Genomic DNA, 23,473 nt, shown 5'->3' on the forward strand with positions numbered 1-23,473 from the left:
ACTGCCTAGGCCAGGCCCAGGCTTCTCTCCCTGGGTTATCAGTCTACCATTCCTTCCCAGGGCCAAGCCTGTACAGCTCATGCTCCACGTGCCCATAGTTATACCTCTAAGAACTTAGCCTCCTCACCCGGAGAGGAAACAGGCCAAATAGCTTGGCTCACACGGCAGCTTAAATGAAAACTTAGACCTTACTCTCTAATGCTTCTCACCAGATCTCATCCTATGCCTCCACCCAGCCTCCCTTACTGTCCTTAACCCAATATGAAACCCACCTACAGTGTCCAAGGGGACAGCTCTGGCCACAAGCATTGTCGGGGTTGTGTCACCATAGTCAGTTTCTCTGATGCAGGAAGGGATTTTCTCCTAGAGGCTCAGCTCCAGGCCGCAGTGGCAGAGCTGAGGGCCAGGAGCAGGAAGGGAGGTAGAGACATGGGTCCCAGCCCCTACCATTCTGGCTCGTGGGGAAGAGGGATGGAGCACAGAGGTCAAGCTCAGAATTTTCCCCCTCACTGGTCAGCCCAGAACCCTACCCTGACCTCCAGCTCCCACCTCCGCGTGGGCCTCTTTGAGCTCAAGAGCTGACAAAACTTCAAGGATTTAGATGGAGCAAGCCAGAAAAACTTCCAGGTGAGGGTGTGGGTCCTGAAGACCAATGGCATCGTCTGATGCCCTACAACACACACCCTGTCCTACACTTTGGCAACATTTGCTGTTCCAGAATATCCCTCCTGATGTCCAGTCTGTCTCCTTTCCCTCTCCTGCTACAGGTGAAACATCTCCTAGATCCTCAGAGGTGTCCCTCTCCCCTTCCTGCCCACTTGAGAAGGCCCAGAGAGAAGCCTGCACCCTAGGTACCCAAGGAGAGATTGAATCCCAAAGCACATCTGCCCACGGCAGTGTTCTCTGCAGCCACTAGGCCAGGCCCCCAGCTTGGCTTCTGCTCAGGAGAAAAGCCTCTGCCCTCTGTGAAGCCAAGCCTCCTGCAGCCCTAGCATGGCCTGTGCAGGCCTGGGACCCCCAGAAGCTGGTCCTTTCCACTCCTCCCTAGGTGCCAACAAGTGTCACTCTTGTTCTTCAGCCTCTCCTTGAGGCCGTTTAAAAGTGTCCCTCTATTCCATCTTTAAACAACATACCAAACACCAATAAAACCCCAAATTAACTAAAAATCATCTCTCCCCAGAGCGTAAGGCCCCACCCAGCCATGGCCTATGCCAGGTTTCGGCAGGGAGCCGTCTCCTTCAATCCACCTGTACCTGGCCCTCGTCTCACCCCTTCCTTGAGCTGAATCCCACCAAGTTCCTGTGCCACTCACAGAGACTCACCGCCAGCAGCACCTGGCCTTGCAGCCTACCCTGCTCCCATCCCCTCCCCTGGCTGCCAGGACACTGCCCTCCCTGGTTTCCTTCCTGCCTCTCTGGCAGTGCCATCTCTGTAGGGCCTGCACAGGGCAGCTATGGGGTGGCCACGCTGGGGCAGCAGGAGCCCAGGCATCTGTCCCAGGCCCTGTCCCCAGGCCATGTTTCCTACTAGCCAAGTCCTGGTCAAAACACCCACCTGAGTGCCTGTAGGCCTTCTTGTCTCCAGGTCTGTCCCCTGAGAGCTCCGGGCCTTCACATCTAGATGCTACGGGACGTCCTCCATGGCTGTGTCACAGGTGCCCCCAGGACTGCTCCAGTTGTCCCACCCAGCTGGCCCTAAGCCCCTTACCCATTTCCCATTACAAAACCCTAGCACAGGGGTGTCCAATCTTTTGGTTTCTCTGGGCCACAGTGCAAGAGTTGTCTTGGGCCACACATTAACACTAACAATAGCTGATGAATTAAAAAGGAAAAGCAAAAAAAAAAAAATCTTATAATATTTTAAGAAAGTTTATGAATTTGTGTTAGGCCCCATTCAAAGCCGTCCTGGGCCACATGCGGCCTGTGGGCCAGGTTGGAAGCTTGCCCTAGGAATCTTCGATGGAGACTCTCCATCTCTTGCCTGGGCGTGGCACCCGCTCCTGTAGCTCCTCTCCTCTCCACACTTGCCAAGCAGGAGCTGAATGCTTCGGAGGCTCCCCAGCATCTTGGCCTAAGGCCGAGGTGCCCACCATGTGTTGGTGCTGGGCTTTGCACATGCTGTCCCTCTCAGAGGAACACATTCCCTGGCCCACGTGTCTTCCTTACCCTCATTCATTTCCTGGGCTCCACACAGCTGCACTTCCCCTAGTGCTGCACTAGTGTGGCTACGGAGCCCTTGAAATATTCGAGTTCCAATCAAGATGTGTAAGATACACTCCAGATTTCAAGGCAAAAGCAAAAAAGTTCATTCACAATTTTTATACTGATTTTATATTGAAATGAAAATATTTTGGATAGACTGGGTTAAATATATTATTAAAATTAAATTCACCTGCTTTTTTACTTTTTGAAATATGGTTGTCCAAAAATTTAAAGTCACATATGTGGCTCATGCTATTTCTGTGGGACAGCCCTGCCTATAGCTAGGAGCTTTGGTGAGAACCAGATGAGGTGAGGGGTCTCCTCTGGGCCTGCTTTCCTTGCTGCCGAGGCACGCGAGCTTCGAGGGGAAGGCAGCCAGTCACGGTGCCCAACACAGGAGAGGGCTCGACAGGCACACGTGGAACAGGTGGATAAGCTGGGAAGGGCACAGAGAAAAGGAGCTCCTCGTGACAGCACTTTCCCACCTTTTATTATTCAACAAATAGAAGGGGATGGAGACATAAGGATAGTGCAACAGCAACTTTCAATAAATAAGAGAAACAGGACGGACAAGCAGTGGGCCCATGCCTGCATGGCCCCACATAAATAAAATAGGTTGCTGAGCCACAGTGGAGGTCAGGGCTGGGCCCAGCAGCCACCTGCACTGCCCAGAGGCACTGGCACCACAGGGACGCAGAAACCACAGAGGCCCGAGGTGCGCTCCAGCCCCGCCAACACTCTTCTCCCTAAAGCTCCTGAGACCTTGGGGCTGGCTGGGCAGGCTGGGGTGCTGCACCACAGTCCTGCCAGGACCAAGTCTGTTTTTTTGGTTTCATTAAAAACAGCTGGGTTGGAGGGGGACAGGCACATGCATTAAGCCCCTTCCTTAGGGAGAGCCAAGGATGGACAGCCCCGTGGGGCCTTGAAGGCGGAGGCTCTGGAAGCAGCAAAAATGGGGCTGGATAAAGCTACTCATAGGAGGGGTGGTAGAGCCCAGCTCCCCAGTCCCCACAACCCAGCCCAGAACCTACAAAGAGCTGGAGAGGTCCTGGATACTGAGACGTCTCTCCCCACTTCACAGTCAGAAAAATGGACCTGACAATGGCCATGGATGGTCCAAGATTAGAACCCAGGGACTCATTCTCCCATCCCAGGACTTTTTGTTGCCCCTTCCTTTACAGTACCTGCCAGAAGAGGAGGGGGAGGCACATCTGCTCTAGGGCCCTGGACAGAGGCAAGGGCATGGCTAATTACCAAGGCATGGGGCCACCGGTGACGGGCACGGCCCTTCCCCTCTGCCAAGCCCAGCCCTCTGGGGATACAGAGAATCCCATGAGCTCCTAGGATCTAGCCAGGGAAGGCATAGGGGCCAGGGCATCCTGCAGGGGAACAACCTGGCAGCAGGGCTGGAGGCGGGGCTCAGTCCGCTCCTGCACACAGTGCCTGCCAGCCACCTGCCTCCTCGCTGGGGTGGACACTCCCATCTCCAGGCCTTGGTCTTCGCCGTCTGGTCTGCTGGGCCATTGCTTCTTGGTCCTCACAGTCCTAGCTGCAGCTCCACCTCCTCTAGGAAGCCTTTGGAACCTCCCAGGGAAGAGCTGCAGTGTCCTCAGACTAGACTGCCCTTCAGATGACCAGGTTGCTCTCACTTAGCCGGACCACATAGCGGTTCTCCTGGTGGACAGGGGTGAGGGGTCAAAGCTAAGTCAGGGGCTGGCTTTCAGCTCCAGGAAAATGGCCCCTGCCCAGGGCCCGCCGCACTTCCACCCCTGCCCCATCTTTGGTCAGGGTTGGCCCAGCTGCCAATAGATACCTTTCTCTTTGGCCCTCACCTCGGCCTTGTTCTCTGCTGGGGGCTTCAGCCACTTAGTACGGCTTCCACCACTTCCTAGCAGTGCCTGCTGCTCAGCAGGGAGGCCAGGTTGTGGGGAGTCAGAAAGATTACCCCCCGAAGGTCCAGCCTCCGTGATGGTCTTCACCTCGGACACCATTGAACTTGTCCGCTGCTCAGGAATTCGGGCCACACGGAACCTGTGAGGAGAGTGCGGCGATCATCCCCATTAGCAGGGATCCCCAGGCAGGGAGAAGGCAGCACCTGCCCAGGGTCACACAACAAGTTCATGGACCAAAGCCTGAGCCTGAGAGGCCCGGGTGCCACAGGGGCCAAGACGCTGCCCTAGGGACACAAGGGCTTCGTGTGAGACATCACACAACAGGGAAGTCCTGACCTCTCTGGCCACCCCCATTTCTCAGAGAGACCTATTAAGGGTAGGGCTCCCACTGAGCAGGGTGCTCAGGGCCTGAGATGGGGCCTGCCTCCCCTTCCCGGCCCCCAAAGCTGTCATGTCTTTACCTGCCCCTGCTGCATCCATGCCCACCTCACCTGCCCACAGACAAGATGGTGATCTCGCCCTGGCGTCCTGCCTTGGCCCCAGCCTTGGGAACCCTGGTCAGGTTAGGCAGAAGGCTGGGAGCAGGAGTAGTGGCAGCTGCAGCCTCAGGGGACAGGAGCACCTCGGGCCACTTCTTCTGGCTACAACGGGAGCAGCAGGGGCCAGAGAGGGAGGCCAGGCCCTGCACAGTATGGAGGTGGTGGCGGTGCGGGCAGATATGCGGCACGTTCGGGGGCGCTGGCGGCAGCCTGTAGGGGGCACAGGCACAAGTGGCCACAGGCCGGGCCAGGGACAGGAGACCCCAGCAGGCAGTGGAGGAAACAGGGTTACATGAGGAGGGAGACCCAAGCAGGAGACCCCCAGGAGGCAGGCTGGTTAATGTGAATTTTGGCCCCATCATCTCCCACCAGCCCACTCACTTGGACACAGGCCTGTGGCTCGTCTGCACCACCTGTTTGCTGTGGTACTCTTTCAGCAGCTCCTCCAGGGCCGCAGCATTCTCTGTGGGCAGCTGCGGTCAGACCCCGGCTCTGGCCATACGGGACACGCCTCCTACACCCTGCCGCAGCAGAGAACCCCCTCACCCCTCCATACCACCCATCCCAGCCTGGACTGTGTGCCTTTTCCTCCCACTTCATCAGGCAAGATTGGGAGGCAGAGGCGTACACTCCTGGATCAGAGTGCCAGGCTTCTTGAGGCACCCTGGTAGGGAGGGCAGAGCAAAACAGGACTCTGCCCCCTTGTGGCTGCCTCACGGCTCCTGGAGGAAACCCTCCTCTCCTGAGCACTGGGATGGGGTCAGACCTCCTCACCTTTCTTCTCAGTGATCAGGCGAACCAGGACCCCAATGGTGTCCTCATTGGCGTCCTCAGCCCGGTAGGCAGGATTGATTCCTGGGGAAGAGAAGGGCCCTGATCCACAGGAACAGGGGATGCCGTGCTCCCGAGCTACACCATGGTCTGCCAGCAGAGGGCACCCCTGGCATTCTTGAGGGCCCTGAGCATATGTGTTTAGGTGACAAGTATCCCAGAGCCCTGCAAATGCGGGATCCAGGCTCAGAGAAGCCCGTATCACCTTCACAACTCTACACCACTGCTTCCTGCGCCCAACAGCCCGGGTGCATAGAGGCTTCAGGGCCATGTGAAATCCAGCCACTGATTTGAGGGGCAGGGCACATCAGCTTCTTCTGGGCCTATACTGTCTCCTCCTCAGCCTGAAGGAGCTGTGGACCGCCTCCCTACCCAGAACTCCCAAAATCTACAGCAAACTGCCATTCCATGGCCTCTCTGTACCATCCTCTGTCTGTGTAACAATTTGAGAGCCCCTAGTCAGCTTTGGTCCCAAATCTCAAGTGTCTGAGAATGGGCCACAATGATCAACCCTGGACCCAACAACAAACAGAGCTTCCGGGACTTGCACCCAGACAGCAGCCAGCAGTTAAAGGAGGTCTCTAGGAAAACAAGTGCAGTCTCAGGCAAAATGGCCCTGAGTCACCACCTTCCTTCCTGCTGGCCTAATGCTCCTGTCCCCTCCCTGCCTCCAGTGTCAGGAGTTGGAAGGGGCTCCGGCTCCCATACCAGCCCAACAGCCCAGGGTGCTGGCATGGGAGACGCCATTTCATTCAATGATGTGGCCACAGGCTCCCATGGGCCCAGGGCAGAGTGAGTGCACGTGGGCCCCTGCCCTGCAGGGGAGTGGTGGTGTGGGGAAGAAGGAAAGGGGCCCGAGGCCCTGGGGGTGGGGGTGGTGGCACATGCCTGTCCCTCCAGTTCCAGGCCCTGTAACTCAAACCACAGCCTAAAACCGAAACCTGAGCCCCTCGTGGCTCCTACCCAGGACAGGACAGCTGTCCTGCCAGCCCTCCCGACACAGGGCACACCTCCTCCTCCAGGACTTGCACCCAGACAGCAGCCAGCAGTTAAAGGAGGTCTCTAGGAAAACAAGTGCAGTCTCACTGAATGGCACCACCACGCCCAGCTAATTTTTTATTTTTATTTTTTGCAGACATGGTCTTGAATACCTCCAAGGCCATCTGACCCTGGAACCATATACACAACTGTGGCCTCCAAAGAGTCCAGATCTGCACATCTAGGCAAGGCTTCATGCCGGGTGGGATCCTGCTGAAGCCACCTGCTCAGCTGTGCCACCTCTGCTCTGCCCCCATGGCCACACCTCATCCCTTCATCCTTCCTCCCATTTTGTCAGTCTGCAGCTGTCACCTCCCAGGCCTCTCCCACTCAGACCCCTGCCTGTTCTGCTGGCAGGCCCCAAGTGGAACTGGGGCTGGGCTCATGCCCTCTGTCCTCCCCACCTGGACCCCAGTCGGGCCTCACCACTGCCTCCACCTCCAGGGCCAGGCCCGACCTCCTTGTGCGCCGTGCAGTGGTAGCCCTTCCGCTTGAGGAGATTGCACACCAGGATGCCCAGCAGCCCCATGAGGCAGAAGACAGGCACGATGGCGATGACCGCGTACTGGGCTGCTGTCTCCTCCGGGCCACCCGCCCGGGTGCCATTACCAGGCTGCCGCATCTCACCACCGCCGCTGGCCCCTGCTGCCACCTCCACGCCACGTCGGGCCCGCCGCCCCCACTCTGAGCAGCACAGACGATGGAGGCAAGACAGAGGCAAGAGCCACACAGAAACGAGAGACAGGGGCCCGGGGCCTGAGTCAGCGGGGGCTGCAGGAGAGCCGACGCGCCCAGGTCAGCCTACTCCCCGCCTTTCTGGGGATGCAAAGGTCAACCCACTGCCCTCCTGTTTTCCTTTCTGGCCTTCGAAGCATCACCCTGAACAAGGCCTCAGGATGGCCAGACACCCAGCCCCACCCTCTGTTCATGCTGGGCTCGGTGGGGGGAAGAGATGACACACAGGGCACATGCCTGGGCACAGGGACATCAGATCAGCCTGCCAGTGGCCCTGCCATGAATCAGTGCCTCAGGGTGACACAGTGGCAGGAGGAGGTGTGTGCACATGAGTGTGTGCCTGCACTCACTCATCTGCATGGGTGTTTTTTTTTAGGCAGGGTCTTGCTCTGTGGCCCAGGCTAGAGTGCAGCAGCATGATCACAGCTCACTACAGCATGGAAATCATGGGCTCAAGCAATCCTCTTGCCTCGGCCTCCTGAATGGCACCACCACGCCCAGCTAATTTTTTATTTTTATTTTTTGCAGACATGGTCTTGTTATGTTCCCCAAGCTGGTCTCAAACTGATTCTCCGGCCTTGGCCCCACAAAGTGTTGAGATTACAGGCATGAGCCACTGCACTTGGTTGGCATGACTCTCTGAGGGGATGGGGACAGGGGACAGGTCAGCATATGAGTCCCCAGACCCAGCTATGGGTGCCACCTGCAGGAAGCTTTCTGCCACTTGGAAGCATAGTGGGCAGACACAGCCAGGGGAGTGGCTGACTGTGCCCTGCTGGACACCCTCTGGCTACACGCCCTGCCCTGGGCTGGGAGAAGAACCCCACTGCCCCCATATGAACACTGCAGAGGCTGCTGGGCTTTAGCTCACTGGCCCCCTCCCACACATACCCCCACACCAAGCCTAGCCCCAGTCTGCCACTCACCATCACAGCCATGAGTACCCAGAGGTGCCCAGGAACATGGTTGACATGGAACACGGGGGACCCCCCAAGGCCCAAACCATCTGTGAGGAAGGAAGATGCCACTGAGGCCCTGGAAGTTCCCCCAAACACTGTCCTTAGGAGAGGCTGGATTCCCTCCCACCAGCCACCCTTACTGGTCCTGTCCCCTCCCATTTCACAGATGGGAAGACCGAGGCCTGCTCAAGGTGGAGTAAGGCTGGAACCCCAGGATCCAGAGTCCTGGCCACCCAGCTAGGAGCCCTCCCCACACTCCCCCTTGGCTTACCCAGGCCGGCAGTCTCCACAGAGTGTATCTCGAGTCGCTGTGCCCACCTGAGCCTCCAGCCTCCTCCGAAGGCTGCAGCGGGCATGGGGCTGGCATGGGCTGGAGCCCCATGCAGCTGAGAAGGTGCCTGGGGGACAGGGCCTACATAATGTGCCCTGCCCCGGGTCCTGTGGGAAGTAAAAGGTGGTGAGAACACGGCCAGGAGCCAAGCCTGAGGACCCTTGAGGGGTCAGGCCAGGGACTCTGCCCCTGGTCCTTAGGGCCTTCCCAGGACAGGCAGGAGGGCAGGGCAATGCTCACCAGGTCAGGCTCCTCCCCAGGTGGGCACTGCCAAAGGGTTGTTGATGTCAGGGTGGCCAGAGGCCAGGGTAGCAGCTGGAAGAACAGCAGGCACTGAGAGGCAGAAAGTGCTGGGGTCTCTGGGTCATCTATCTCCCACTTATTTCCTGAAACCCCAGTGGTGGAGACCATTGACCCAGGGCTACCCGACCCGGGTTCAGGGACATATTCTTCTAACCTCTATCCCTCACACTTCGAGGAAAACTCTGTCCTGTCCCAGACCTGCTGTATGGCCAGTACCTGGGCAAGGACAGAGCCACATCCACCTCCGCAAACTGCTGGAAAGTCCCAAACACCACCAGATGGGGATCTCAAGCCCTTCCAGCTAATCAGAACAATGAAGAGGAAATGCTTCCGAATCCTCTCTCCTATTCTGTTCCACTTCCTGAGGCCTTGGGTCCATCCCTGCCCTCATCACAGCTGGGCACGTCATTAACCAGCCTCATTTATCATCCCTGGAGCCAAGTCTGCAGGTGGTGCTTCCTATTGCAGGCCCTCCCCTCAGCGAAGTCTCCAGGACCACATCCTCCATGACTTCCCCTTGAGGCAAGGCCACCCCATTCACACCCACACACCCAAAGAGGAGACACATCCCAAAGGAAAGCTCCATCTTCTCAGTGTGTGTCCCTAGCCCATTTCACTAGGCGCTCCCTCTGCTTCCCATTCTTAGGAATGAACTGTCTCTCCTGAATCACTCTTGGAGGAGACCTCAGTCCTCCAATTCATCCTAGACTGGATGGGGCCACCATCAGCTGCCCTGGAGATGGAATAGGGACCTCCTCAGACCCCAGACCAGCTCCCAGAGCACCTGCTAAGGCTGGAAGGCCTCCTGTATACGAAACAACCCTTGGCAAGACCCAAGGCCAAGTCTCACCCTCCCTGAGCTTCCAGCATCACAGCAGAAAGACAGGCCCCGGAGCAGATCCCAAGATGCTGCAAGTCTGTAACGCAGACTCACCTGCAGCTCTGGGCAGCTGGCCTGAGCCTATGATCCTGGGACTTGGAATCTGGGACCCTCTGACCAATAAAGATCTTAAACCCCAGCACCTGAGGTGCTATGGCCCTCAGATTCCGAATCCCAGGGCTCCTTTGCTCAATTTCCTCTTGGCACCCAGCCTACCCTCCAGGCTGGGCTCTGTTCTCACCCTGCGCGCCAACAGGCAACTTGCCCTCAGCCATGCCTGCCTCACTGATAAATGACTGCAAGTCCTTCCTTCTCCATCTCCCTGACAAACCTGGGTGGGCCTGGAGGTGCTTCCCAGGGTCCGACTGCCTCAGATTCTTCAACAGCTGAGTAAATGAGCCCTGTCCCGGCAGGGGGTTCCCGGGAGTGTCTACACCCTCTTGCTGGAGAGCTGCAGCGCTGAGGGTATGGCTTTTCTCCTTCCCAGAGCCCATCTCCAACTCACCATAAGGAAGCAGGACAGGGACAGGCACAGCAGGTGCGGTTTCATCCTCAGGCCCCCGGCAGTGGCTGGCCTAGAGCAGATGGAGAGGAGGCTTGGCGGAGTGGCAGGGACAGGCAGGCAGCTGCTGTCCCCTTAGCACCACTTCCAGGATGACAGGACTCATGGGGAGTGGGCAAGGTACTGCTGGGCAGGCAGAGCCAGGGGAGGCCGGCTCCATACCCCTAGGCATATGCCCAGGCAGAAGGGGCTGCCCTGCCTGGGTGCCAGCCTCACCCTTGTGGGTCAGGTGGGAAGGCAGAAGGAAGGCTCTACAGGCTGGGAGGCTTCTCAGAGGAGGATGGGCTTCCTTCCCTTCCTTAAACTGCCAGGTGACCCGAGGCACCAGCAGGGGAAGGAAGCACATGTGGCGGCCTGTGGTGATGATGACAGGGTTGCAACCAACACCGAACACCCCAGCCAGGAGCCCTCCCCACAATCGCCTTGGAGCCCAGACTCCACACTCCAGCCCAGTGCTCCAGGCTCAGGCTCCCTCGCTGCCGCATCCTCACAGGTCTGCAAACATGCCTGGCCTCTGCCTTCGCTCCCATGGGTTCTGCTCCAAGGAAGGCCTTTTCCCTCAACCCTTCGAAGCCCAACACAAAGGCCTCTCTTGTCAGAAGCTTCTCTAGAAACTTTCCCCAAAGTGGGTCCAGCTCCCACAGCTCCCTGTCCCATCTAGGTCCTGGTCCTTCCACATGGCCACGGTCCACACCTCTTCCAAGAAGGCTGACTCCTCCCTTGAGGCTGGGACATGTCTGGTCACAGTTCTGCCCCAGGCAGACCTATGGGGCTGCGGTGGTCACGGCAGCCAACGTTCGGTCTTTGTCATTTCTCCAACACCTACTGCGTGTGGGCACTGGGGAAATCGGTATAAACAAGACAGACAGTGTCCCTGTTTTTAGGGAGCTCCACCCCATGGGAGACTAACTGCAACCACAGAGAGGTGCCCCCACCGGCTGGTGGTAAGTGCCAAGAAACAAAATAAAGCAGAGTGGGAGCGCAGTGTGTGACACTTCAGAGAAATATCCCTTGTGGCTCCGCAGCCCACCGGTCTGAGGCTGAGGCTGAGGCCCCCAGGCCCAGACAGCAGCCTACTCTGGAGAAACCTTTAGCCAGTGGATGAGGCAGACACTGCAAGACGAAGGACTCACATCAGACAGCAGGAAGGACAGTGGCAGAGCAAGGAAGTCTGCTGTGGACCTCCTGGAGGCCTGGCTTCAGGCGCACGAGGCTGAGAGAAGCTGTGCTCCTCAGGGCACACGCAGCCTCTTAAGCCCAGGGAAGTTTGGAAACCCAGCCACTGGCTCAGGGCCCCCAAAGGCCGAGGCCCCCAGCTGACTCCAAGCCGGGGGAGGTGAGAAAGTGCTGCCTGTGGTAGGTTCCAGGTCACTCAGAGCCTTCTCCCTGAAGCCTGCCCAGCCTTCCCACCTAGAATAGCAGCACAGGAAACCAATCTGTCTGCCCGCCCTCCCTCTCAGCAGACCTCAGAAGGGCCCAGGTTTTGAGTTACACTTGGGAGGGGGCATGGTCACATCATCTCAGGACTCTCCAGATCACTGGCAGCCACTCTGGGTCCCAGGCTAGCTCAGGGGAAGCCAGGGACAGGAGAAGGCAGGGCCACAGTGTAGGGTGGAGGCCACACCTGGCAGTCAACCCCCAACAGATGGCACTCCCAGGCCTTTTGGGGAGGGTCCCTTGTAATGCCTCGGATTTGGTTGCAAGTCTTCCTTCCAGTTTCTGTCCCCTTGCAGGGGCCCAGCTCCCACCTCAAGTCTATTCCCATGGCCCCTCCCCTGTCCTCTGAGGGATCTAACCCACAGACCTGATCACACGCCCCAAGTCCTCAGGCTTCACTTCCCCGATAGGCCTGACTGTGTAGTACAGAGCCCGGGGTAACTGTGACCAACCTGACAGCCCAGTCTCCAGCTCCAGCACCCCTCCATGTCTCCAAGATGGGCCCAGAGGGCTGAAGCAGGGGTGAAAAGAGGCAAATCGACCACAGCAGAGAGCCTTAGAACCACCCCCGACCCTGGGTGGCACCTGCTAGTCGACCTGAGCCCACAGGGAGCAGCTGCTCATCTGCAGACAGATGCTGTGTGATCTAGAACCTTCCAGGAGGAAAGCAGGGTCCAATGGCCCAGACTCAAAGTCAGCGAGGGCCACTCCAGCACACGCACAGACACTGCCACCTAGGGCCTTGCGCCTTCTAATTAAGCACCTTCTCATTACCCCAAACCAGCACTTACTCCAGTCTGGCTGCCCGGCTCCCACTTAGCCCAGACTGAGCCCCCGCTGGACTTGCCCAGTCAGGCAGAAAGGCCTGATGTGCACACATGTCCACACCTGCTGCTCAGCATCCCCACCCCCTGCCCCAAGAGGCCTCGATGGTCTAAAACAGGCCTGCATCTGTAACCAAAAAACAAGTTCAGGTGGAAGCCCCTCAGCTGCGAGGGGATTTGTGAAGACCCCCACATCTGCCTCTGCATTCTGAAGGCTGGGCAGTCAGTGAGGCCCCAGAGCCTGGGACACCTGACAGAGGAGAGCCACACCCATACCGAGCCACACTGGATGGGGAGGAGAGGCCCCATGTGGTTGGGGGGAGGTGCAGAGCAGAGAAGGAACTCAGCTTAGAGGCCACTCGTCCAGCAAGTCTCCTAGCCTGGGGCCCAGTCTCCACTGCCACCAACTACCTGTGGGACCTTCAGGTCACTGGGTCTCAGTTTCCTCATTTACAAGATGGGGATGTTCACGGTCCATCTCCCATGGCAAGGCTGTCATGCAGTTTTCTGGGGGATTTGTTCTGTTTTTCTGAGACAGTATCTTGCTCTGCCATCTGTGATGGGGTGCAGTAGCATGATCACAGCTCACTGCAACTCAACTTTTAATCAATCCTCCCACGTCAGCCTCTTGAGTAACTGGGACTGCAGGCCTGCCCCACCACACCTGGCTAAAGTTTTATTTACTGTTTGCAGGGACAGGGTTGGCTGCCCAGGCAGGTCTCCAATTTTTGGGCTCAAGTGATCCTCTCGCCTTGGCCTCTCAAAGTGCTGGGATTCCAGGTATGAGCAGCTGTGCCCAGCCAGTCACGGGGTTTAAAGGAGTTAATGAAACTAAAGTAGGTCATGGGATTTCCTCCTCCACAGCCCTTCTCCTCTGCCCTGCTGGCGGAAGGCTATGATTAAGTATTTGTTTGCCTACTTGTTTATTCCTTGCTCCCCCACCAGACAGGGGTGAGGGCAGCAACGTCTGTTTTATTTGCCACAAAACTCCACACCCAGCCCCATGTCTGAAGTGGGAGGCCTCCAAACAGGCTCATGAGGTGGGGAGGGCTTCCTCAGTCTCAGCCCTCCAAAAAAATGCCCAAACAATTAGAACCAGAAATTCCCTGGAGAAAAGCCAACTAGTCAAGGCCATGACCAGGGCCTCAAGTTGAGGGCCCCAGACCATGGTGGCAGCCAGAGGTGGTGGAGGCCCAGGGAGGTGCAGCCCTGGAAGCCTCAGAGAAAGAGGAAGCTGTGCCACCTGCCCAGGCCACAGGCAGCTTCCCCTTTCCCAGAACTGAAGCTCACTGGAGTCACCAGGGCCCTGCCACACCATTCCTCCTCCCCTAGGCAGGGCCCTCCCCTTCCCTACTGTCCCTAAGCTCTCCCAGGGCCTGCACCCATTGCTCCTGCCCCTTTGCCCCATCCCTGGCCTCCAACTCTGCCCCACCCTGAAGGCTAGTTATCCTGACACCCAGTTCTGGCCCTGGCCCTGGCCCTGGGCCAGCTCCCACCACACTCAGGATGGGGTCCTGACACACCCCCGCCAACCTCTCTCACCCACACCCCTGCCACACTGAGCTGCTTTCCACCCTCATAGCACAGCACAGCACACTGCACCTGCTGTCGGCTCTTCCCTCATCTCTTGGCCAGTACTCACTCTTCCTTAGAGCTCAGCTCAGTCACTTCCTCCTGGAAGCTGCCCCACCCCCACCTCCTCCTCAGCATTCATAGTGCCATACAGATCCCGTTACCCAGCCCCTTCCCCACCACAAGCTGCCCCCTCCATGCCCAGTGCTGAGTTGGACTGGTATGGGCTGATCTGGGGGAAGAGGCAGAAAAGGCACTTTCGGTAGGGGGCCCAGCTATGCCAAGCAAGGAGGGCCAGAGAGCGGGCTGAGGGGAAAGGAGCCGAGAGGCAGGGATGGGCTAGAACCCAGAGCTGAACCCCTAGGCTAACTTGGGGATACAAAGTGTGGGGTATAGTCCTGCTCTGCTCTGTGGTGCACTGGCTCCGTGGCCTGCCTACAGAGGGCTGTAGTGAGGCTGAGAGAATCACATTACACACTCTGCACAGGCCTGGCACAGACTAAGCAATTCCCCACACTTCACTGTGCCTCAGTTTCCCTATGTGTGGACTGTGGAGGGGAAGGGCACACAGCCTGGTACACAGGTGGTGCTGGGTTCCCCCTGGTGGGAATCTGGAGGGTGGGAGGGTGCAGGAGATGGGAGGAGTCTGGGAAGGTTGGTGGGCAGTGCTCAGGTCACACCAAGGCTCAGCTGCCTGCCAAAAAGCCTGCACTTCCCCTGGGGCCTATGGGAGCCTGGAAGGGTTAAGCTGGGGGAGGGAGAAGAACGAGCTGTCTGCCAAGGGAGGCCACACTTGGGGAGGTGGAGGTGGGGGCCGGCATCCACCTGGAGCACAGCAGGTTGGGAGGCAGCTACTCTGCTTCCCAGACAGTGGCTCCTGAGCCTGTGGACCTCCCTCTGGCCTCCAGAGGCTAGGGGTTGCCTGGAAACACAGCTGGACACAGGCCTCCCTTGGTGGTGGCCACACCCAAAGCAGGAAGACAAAGGCCACCCATCAACAGAGAAATCCAGGTTAGCAAAGAGCCCAGCAGTTCCCTGGCAACTGGGGCTGAAGTAGAGCAGTGCCCACACTGGGTGGCTTTCCCTCCTCCACACTCACGGGGAAAGGAACCGACCCCATCCCTGTGCAGGCCGGGCTCTCGTCCTGGGTTGCTGCCTTTCCTCTCAGGAGGGGTGAGCATTTCTATTGCCCAGCTGGGCAAACTGAGGTCAGGGGAGGTCACTTGCAGGGGTCACACAGCCAGTAAGAGGAGGAGGAGGAATGGAGCCCAGGACTGTCTCTTTCTGCCTCCTTTCACCCTGTAACTTAGCCCAGGACCTGGCACATAAACATCCTTGTAGTGTTTGCCAAACTGATGATGGAGTCTAGGAAGCTAGTAGCACCCAGTAGGCAGCTCAACGGAGGGTCTGTTACTAAGGACCCAGGTGGGCCCCAGTAGAAGGTGCTGTCTGCACTGCCAGCCCATGGGGCCTCTAGGAATTGCCTACATCTATGCTCATTTGCATATTCTAGTCTGTGCCAGCTCTGGCAGGAAAGGGAGCTGGGAACAGAAGAGGCAAGAAGACCGGGGAAGTCTGGGAATTCCCACAGCAGGGAGGAAGAGGTCCCAGGGTAGGGCCCCAGCTCACTAGGGCTGCTGCTGGGAGCCCAGAGATGCACAGAGGCTGGCCCAGGGCCACTCAGTGAGAATGCCCCACTCCCGCCCTCCCCACAGCCCTGGGCAGCCATGAGCTTCCAGGTGACTATGCTGGGGTATGCACCCCTCAAATCCTAGACCCCTAATCCTGTATCACCTCATGGCCAGGCAGCAGCTGCTCCCCAGCCCACCCTCAGCCACACCCCCAGAAGCTGGGCATGGTTCTGCACCTCAGACCTCCTTGGCTGCCCCTGCACTTCAGTGTCTCAGGTGGATGAGGTGGGGCTGAGGCTGAGGGGGCTAAATTGGCCCCTTGAGGCCAAGAAAAGGGCTGAGGTGGCCAGATCTGGCCCATCCAGCTCCTCCCAGTCTGGATATGGTACAGGCACAATCCTCACCCCACTTCCTGGGCCGAGTATAGGGCTAGAAGAGGGATGTCTGCGATCAGACAGTTGTCTTGGGCAGAGAGGGGGCTCTCTAACCTTCCTCACTGAGCACACCACTGCCCTGTCCCCTTCCCATTCCAAGCTGGGTCTCACTGAACCCCTCCAAGACGGTTCCATGCTTCACACAGAAGAAACTGAGGCTCAGAGAGGCAAAGTGCAACTACTTCATCTTGAAGAAGATGAGTTTTACATACCCTGGAATAGGGGCAACTGGCAGGCGGCCCTTGCCTGTGTGACCCAGGCCTGGCATCTCCGCTGCTTCTAGTTCACCATCATCAACCTCTCAGCACCATAAACAGCCCTGCGTTGCCAACCCTGGCCCTAAGACAGGACAGCAACGGGTCTAGGAGGGCTGAAGGACACCTCACTGCAGCCCTGGCTCATGCTCTGCTACTTCCTCCAAGAAGCCACCTTTGCCTCCTGCCCCACCCATAAACCTGATCCTGAGTCCCTAATGTGCTCAGCACAGGACCTGCCCCCAAGTCACCATGACCTGGCAGAAGATCTGGGAGGGACAGCCCTGGTCTGCCCCATTCTCCAACATTCCCCAGAACTGGGGTGCTGGGGAAAGAGGCCCCCCAGGGCCATCCCAGGGGAGGCCCTACCCAGTAGAGTATGCAGAGGACTGGGGTCAGTGCATGAGCAGGGAGGAGACAAGGTTGGAGAAGCTCACCTGGGTTCAGACTCTGGCTCTGTCAGTTTGTGGATCTGCGTGCGGCCTTGGGCAGGTTACTTACCCTCCCTGAGCTTCGGGGTCTTCCTCTGCAAACAGGGGTGCTAGTCCCTGCCTCATGGGATACTGAGGGCTCTCAACACAGCCCCACGAGGGCCAGAGGAACCTGAGCTCAAGACCAAGCAGCAGCCAGCCAAGCTCACTCAGAGGTTTGGGTGTGGCAAGAGTGCTTTGGGGAACTCCATGTAAGTCCTGGCAGCACGAGTGCAGGGGCCTCAGCCTCTCTGGGAGTGCCCTGGGTGCCCATGCCCCAGCCTGCTTCCACACCAGCCAAGGCCATGGTCGGGAAGGTAAAGGGTAGTACAGCAGTCAGGAACCCAGCCCCACCTTCTCAAGCTTGTCTCGCAGTTACACCTGTGCAGCTGACTTCATGGTGTGGTAGATGGAGGACTCAAGAGTTCACAGGCAACAGGGACTCTTCTTATAATCAGGCCTTGGGCCAGGCACCCCCTCCTGCAGGAAGCCTCCCCAGGCTCCCTCTCTAGAGGGTCCTCTCCAGGCTCCCCTTCCCCTGGCCATCAGTTTTCAGTCTCCCTGGACCCCTCTAGAAGGGATGAGGCTCTTTGAGGGAGGGAGGGAGGGAGTGGGTGCTTGGAGGAGGCCGGGCAAGCAGAAGGCTGGTGGTGTGAGTGGCCAGGGTTCTCCGATTTCACTGCTCCTCCTCACAGGGGATGCACTGGGCTAAGTGCAGGTCCTTCCTTGGGAACCCCCGACTCCTCTTTCCACCTGCACACTCAGACCCCACCTCTAACTGGCCATAGAGATCCCTGCTGTCTCCCTCTGTCTGTGACAACTAGCCAGGGCAGTTGCTCACAGCAACATGGGCAGTTTATTTATAGAGCTTTCATCTTTCCCAGGGTGGCCTAGGAAAGAACTCTGGCCTTCAAGGCCAGCAGACCTTGGTTTGGATCCCAGTGACATGGGGGCCTGGCAAGTGCCTCCTCTCTCTCGACCTGGGTTTCCTGCCTGTAATTGGAGGGAATGATGACCCCCAGGAGTATAAGGCTGAGGATGTGACAGCCTCACAGGCCCTAATCCCAGGGATGGGCACAGAGTAAGGATGCAGCATTGGCTCCTGTCCTCTCTGCCACCCCAGTTCCACTCAGGAGCACCAAGCCTAGGCCCAGACAGACACGAGCTCAACACACAGTGGGTGTTCTCTCTGTCCAGAGACCACATCCCTGCTCCCCCATCAACTCTAAGTGGGTAATGGGGCCAGACGCACCCTGTTGGGTGATCTCAGGCAAAACCCCTTCCTCTCAGAATCTCTCTCCTGCTGACCTGGCAGAAGGGCTGGCCCTGTAACAGAGGGAGTCAGCTCCTACCCAGCCAGACTGAGTGCTAACCAGCCTGACTCTTCTTGGGAAACTGATGTTTAAATTGTCAGACAAGCCTCTCAACCCTCACCTCCTGCCTGGAGACCAGGTTGGGGACTGGGCAAGAGCTGGAGTGCCTGGCTCCAACATGAGCAGCTGTGTGACTCAGCCTAGGGTTGCTCCCTCTGCTCCAAGTCCAGATTCCCCCATACCAACTTGGAAAGGAGAGGGCCTGGCGCACAGCAGGGCCTGAGCAGGGACAGTTTCCTCTACTGACTATCGATGTCCAGGACCATGACAAGCACCACACTTGTCCCCTACACATAAGGAGTGGCCTTGTGTCTTTGTCCCCAACTCCCAGCACACATTCTGCCACAGGCCATGGTGAGCACCAGAGACCTGGGTGCAAACCTCCTGGTGCCTCCCAGCACACAGGTGCTGGGATCCTAGGGCTCTACACTTCCTCAGGAAGAGGCTTCACCAGCACAGAGACAGCAGCGGGAGGGGGCAGGCTGCTGGCCACACTGACCCCACCTGGCTGAGCATGTGTTACCCATAGATGCCCCGCACCTGTGCCCATTCCCCAGCAATGAGGGAGGACACCCAGCAGGTGGCCACAACAATGAAGAGAGATTTCCTCTTCAGGTGAGGTGGAGCTGGGGCTATACCCTGGATGGCAAAGAGGGTTCTAGAAAGAGGGAAGCAAAGGCAAGGCAGACAAGGCATCTGGCAGGAAGGGGCAAGGGTGAAGACGTAAATTCTGAAAGGCCTTGGAAGGAAAGGCCTCAATGCAGGCGAGAAGCAAGAGTTACTTTAGGGGAGGTCACTCTGAAAGTGTGTAAAAGAGCTGACAGAAGCAGAGAAGCTGGAACCAGAGCCCCGGCAGGGAGAGCAAGGCCAGAGCTGGAGTATGAGGCAGGCCAACCTTAGGAAGGTGCATCTTGGGCCTGCTTCCAGTGCGACCTCCAGCCGCCAGGGAGTGTGGGCACAGAACGGCAAACTCAGGACAGAAGGCAGGTACCCTGTCTGGAGGGTGAGAGTTTTGGGAGACCTTGGGTAAGTCCCTGAATTCTCAGAATCTCAGTCTCTCCCTCTGTAAAATGAGACTGGGCCTAACCCTATGAGTAGGGGCAGGTGTTGACTGGCCCTCAATGTCTTCCCTCCTTGGCCAGATATAGACCCCTCCCTCCAGCAGCTACCACACCAGTCCCAACTGTGACCACAAGTGGAAACCCAGCCTGGCCCCACTGTCATCCCCAGAGGCCCAAGTTCCCAGAAAGGTTTGGCTTGGCCAGGGCACAAGCTGAGGCTGGGGGGCCTCCTTCAAGGCTGGGATAAAAAGAAGTTAACCCTTCCCCTCTCACTCCTGCTCCCAGACCCTAAGCTATTTCCACCTCTTTGCTGGGAATGGAAATAACTTGGGCATAGCCCCTAGAGACCACAACAGCTATTTTCATCAGTCCCAAGAAGCACAGCTCCAGTCATTGCAGAGAGGACCGGGGGACACCCTGATCCCCAGTTCTAGCTCTTGGCCAAGTGACAACAGTGGTCAGAGCCAAAAGGGGTCTCTGGGAAGAACAGGGAAACCGAGACCCAGAGAGACAAACTGAGCAGGGACAGTTTCCTCTACTCTTTCTGCCAGAGAGAGTAGGGACCAGCACAAGGTCGCTGCCTGTCTGCTCCCCACCACAATGTGCAGATGGATTTGGGGAAATGCCTCTAGAGCAACTGCAAAGAATGGGATGGGGGTCTCTCAAGTATGGTGAAGGTCACCTGGGACTCTCAATTGTCCCTGCTACCCCTAGGCTGTGCTACTAACTCCATATACTCTTCAAAGCCATGAGGACACTCCCAAAACCAGGTTCAGGGTCTAGAAGGCAGGGGACAGGTCTTTCTGGTGATGTTTGGTTGGGAGTGAGGTCTGGAGAGGAACAGGAAGACCATGTAACCTGCCCATCCCCAATGTTCCAGGCATGTGTGCACACACACATCATACTTAGAACCCTGGCAAGGCCACGCCTACTAGCCCAAGTTTGAGAGACAGAAGCCCAGGAAAGCCAGGAGCAGTTATTAGGAAGGTGGGGATCCTCTCTCCCAGCATCTCACAGGGCTCTGGGGCCAGAAGACCCGAATTCCAGTCCTGGCACTGTCCTGACTCTGTATGACCTTGGCCAAGTCCCTTTGCTTCTCTGAGCCTCAATTCCTTTCTCTGAAACATAGTCATTACATCTCAGAATCACTACGAAGATTCAACAAGACAGAGCACCATGAAGTGTTCACAAAAGTGACTGACACTGTCCCCAACCCTGTCTCCCACCCCTAGAATGCAATCATCATTTTCAGAGGATGACAGAAGACAGAACTTCCAGATCCTAAAGCAAGTGCCACCCACTCCTAGACTAGGAAGCCCAGCTTCCACCCCACCCTGCATGAACTCCACAGACCTTCGTATGGGAGTAGGGGCCTCAGAAGGGTCTTGCCCAGATGGCGAAGGGCATCTAGCTCTTTAGCAAGAACTTAGCCTCCCAGACCAGAGACCACTCCAGGGGAACAAGTTTCTGTCCCCCCTCCCCCCACCCAAGGAAATGAAGAAAAGAACACCTAGGCAGAGAAGTGAATGTCTACAGATTTGGGGATCCGCATTGTCTACGGATCCATTTCATGACAGAGGACTGGGAAGCCTTTGGGTGGGAGGCTAACATTTCCTGGACCAGCTTTGGAGAAGACTGTACTTCCAAACCTATCAGCAGTCCCTGGGTCACTGTGTCCCCAGCAGAAGCCTGCAGCCCCCCTAAACAAACACACACACACACACACACACACACACACACACACACACACACTGCAGTCTTTCTGCCTGAAGGGAGGGGAGAACACAGACAGTTGACCCAAAAACAATAAAGGATCCCAAAGGGATGATTCAGTCCATTCAAAGCCCAGCACCTCAGCTGCAGCTGAAGAGACTGAGGCCTGAGCCGAGGGTGTAGGGGTTAGGTTTAAGAGCAGGATTGTGCCTGGGCCCGCTGAAAATACAGGTTACACAGAGGCAGAGCTTTGCCAGGTGTAGGGACTTCAATGTGTGAGTGTGTGGGAGCAGGTGGGGAGGGCACTAAGACTACCACAGGACCCCTCCCCTGCTGCCAGCTGGGCCACCCCACCAGATGTTGCCCAGCCTCGGCTCTCTCCTTCTGCCAGGATCCATCTCCTCACTAAACTGAACTCTTGAGGGGAGCCCTCCTGGGGACAGCCCTGGAGAGACCCTTGTCTCCTGGCTCCCCAACTTCCTCATCGCGATCCCCCTCCCCCGCGTCCCGTCCCTCCCCTCCTCCTCCTGCCTCTTACTCATCATCGCCCTAGGCGCAGACACACACACACACACACACACACACACCTGACACCACTTGACCCCACACGCACACCATGGCGCCAGCGAGCCCCGCTCGTTCTCAGTCACTTGGGCTCCTCTCCCTCTATTTCACACTCACAGTAACGGGTGGCCCAGGCCCTGCGCTGGTCGCGCCCCAGGCCATGCACTCCGTGACCCAAGTGACCCCGGGTCTCTCCCTCACACACAACACACGCACACACGCTGCCCGTCTCCCACACACAGAGCCCCTCTGTGTCGTCCGCTCGGCCCGGCGTCACCGCCCAGTGTCCCAACCACACGTTCGCCCAGCCAGACCGCCTCACGCGCAGTGTCACCCACAGTCACGGGCTGATACAGTCCAGACCCCCCCTCGGCCGCCCCGCGCCGCAGCGGCGCCGAGGAGCCGCTGTCCAGTCCGCACCCCAACCTGGTCTTGGTCCAAGTTTCCCGGGCTGGGGACGGCTCCGGGCCCCGCCAGCCTCTCACACCGCAAGTTCCGCTGCTTCCCCGCGCGCCCCCCGACAGCCACCGCGCAGGTCCGGCCCGGAATCGCTGCCGGAGGACCCGCAGGTCCCGCGGCTCTGAGACTGGCAGGGGCCTGTGTGCGGAAGGCGCCGGGACAGGAGGCGGGGAGGGGGGTGCTCGCGGCCGGGCTGCGGCATCCGCTGCGCCAGCGAACTTCCTCAGAGACGCGGGGAGGTAGGGGGTGTCACTCGGGTCGGCATCCCGCTGGACCCGCCGCAGGTAACAGACTCTGGATGGGGGCTCCGCGAGCCCTCCTTACCTGGCCGCGCCTCGGCAGCTCCCGCTTGGTTTCCCGTTCGACTCCGCGTCCCCGCCCGGCTCGGCAAGCGCCCGGGCGGCCGCGCAGCCTGCGCGCCTTTTGAATGAATCGCCAGCCGGGCCGCGAAGGTGCGCAGCCCTGCCCCCGCGCGTCAAGGCCGCCGGCCCCGCCCCCGACGTCAGAGCCCAGGCTGCCGCCCCCCCTCACCCCGAGCGGCGGAGGGGCTCGCTGTTCTCCCGCCGGGCCGTGCTGCTCTAGGTCGCCCTCTCTTGCGCTCCCGGGAACTGCAGGGGGCTGCGCGGGACTGGGCGGCGGGGCCCAAAAAGCCTCTCTTGGATCTGCCTCTTCAGGGCTCCGAACCAAGAAAGAAGGGGTTGTGCGAAGCAAGATAAAGAGACTGGAGACTTCGATACTCTTCTCGGTCCTTTCACCATTGCCAGTGTAACTAGAGCCACCTTCTGCCCCTTGCTGGGCCTCATCTTCCTCCGGCCAGTTGGTGGCCAGGAAGAATAACCTCACTTTGCCTTGTTGACGAGGCCGAGGCCCCACCCTAGAAACCCTCACCTAGTTGGCAAGCAAAGGCCTCGTGAAGGTGAGTCTATAAAAGACGCCCACCTGGTGGGCTCCTGCATATCCTTCAAGGCCCAGTGAAATACTCCAGGAGGCATTTCCTGCCTCCACTCCCCACCTCGGGCTGCACAGCTTCTTTCTGCTAGAGTAGTTACTGGTTCCCTCCAGCAGGACAGGTGATTCAGTGCTGCCCTCCCTATTACAGCCCTCCCACCCTGCCAGTTCCCAGCCCCAGTCATCACAAACTCCAGGCCCTATTCACACTGTATTCCGACTCTGAATCGTGTCCCCTGGAGTTGTGCTACAGGGTGTACCAGGACTGGAGGTAGCAGCTCAGTGGCCCATTCCCCCTCTTAGCACCATTCAGGGAATCTCAGGCAGCCCTCTCGGGACAGCAGGACAGATGGGAGACTGAGACGCCAGGGAGGGCCTAGTGCTGGGCCAGAAGCCTGGCTGGGGTCAGGATCACACCCCATGACAGGTGGAGGAAGGAAGGTAAATAAGTCTGCTGGGGAT

The 23,473-nt window shown here is 58.2% G+C and overlaps 1 protein-coding gene across 3 annotated transcripts; it reads right to left on the reverse strand.

The window, feature by feature from the left end:
* Positions 1-2,669: 2,669 nt before the first annotated feature.
* On the reverse strand, positions 2,670-22,511 carry RELT (RELT TNF receptor). Of its 3 annotated transcripts, none has more exons than XM_009007464.5 (11): positions 22,388-22,511; positions 10,215-10,284; positions 8,767-8,841; positions 8,467-8,633; positions 8,163-8,242; positions 6,928-7,185; positions 5,407-5,487; positions 5,014-5,095; positions 4,585-4,842; positions 4,034-4,232; positions 2,670-3,875 (listed from the first exon to the last, which is right to left on the reverse strand). In XM_009007464.5, the coding sequence occupies exons 2-11, from the start codon at positions 10,257-10,259 to the stop codon at positions 3,828-3,830; spliced, it is 1,293 nt and encodes a 430-aa protein (XP_009005712.1). In that variant the 5' UTR covers positions 10,260-10,284; positions 22,388-22,511; the 3' UTR covers positions 2,670-3,827. The 3 variants fall into 3 exon arrangements, with proteins under 3 accessions (XP_009005712.1, XP_035121402.1, XP_078196387.1); XM_035265511.3 differs by lacking the exon at positions 22,388-22,511 and adding an exon at positions 22,031-22,209; XM_078340261.1 differs by lacking the exon at positions 6,928-7,185.
* Positions 22,512-23,473: the final 962 nt, after the last annotated feature.

The sequence above is a fragment of the Callithrix jacchus genome, chromosome 10, assembly GCF_049354715.1.
Source record: "Callithrix jacchus isolate 240 chromosome 10, calJac240_pri, whole genome shotgun sequence".
NCBI lineage: Eukaryota > Metazoa > Chordata > Mammalia > Primates > Cebidae > Callithrix > Callithrix jacchus.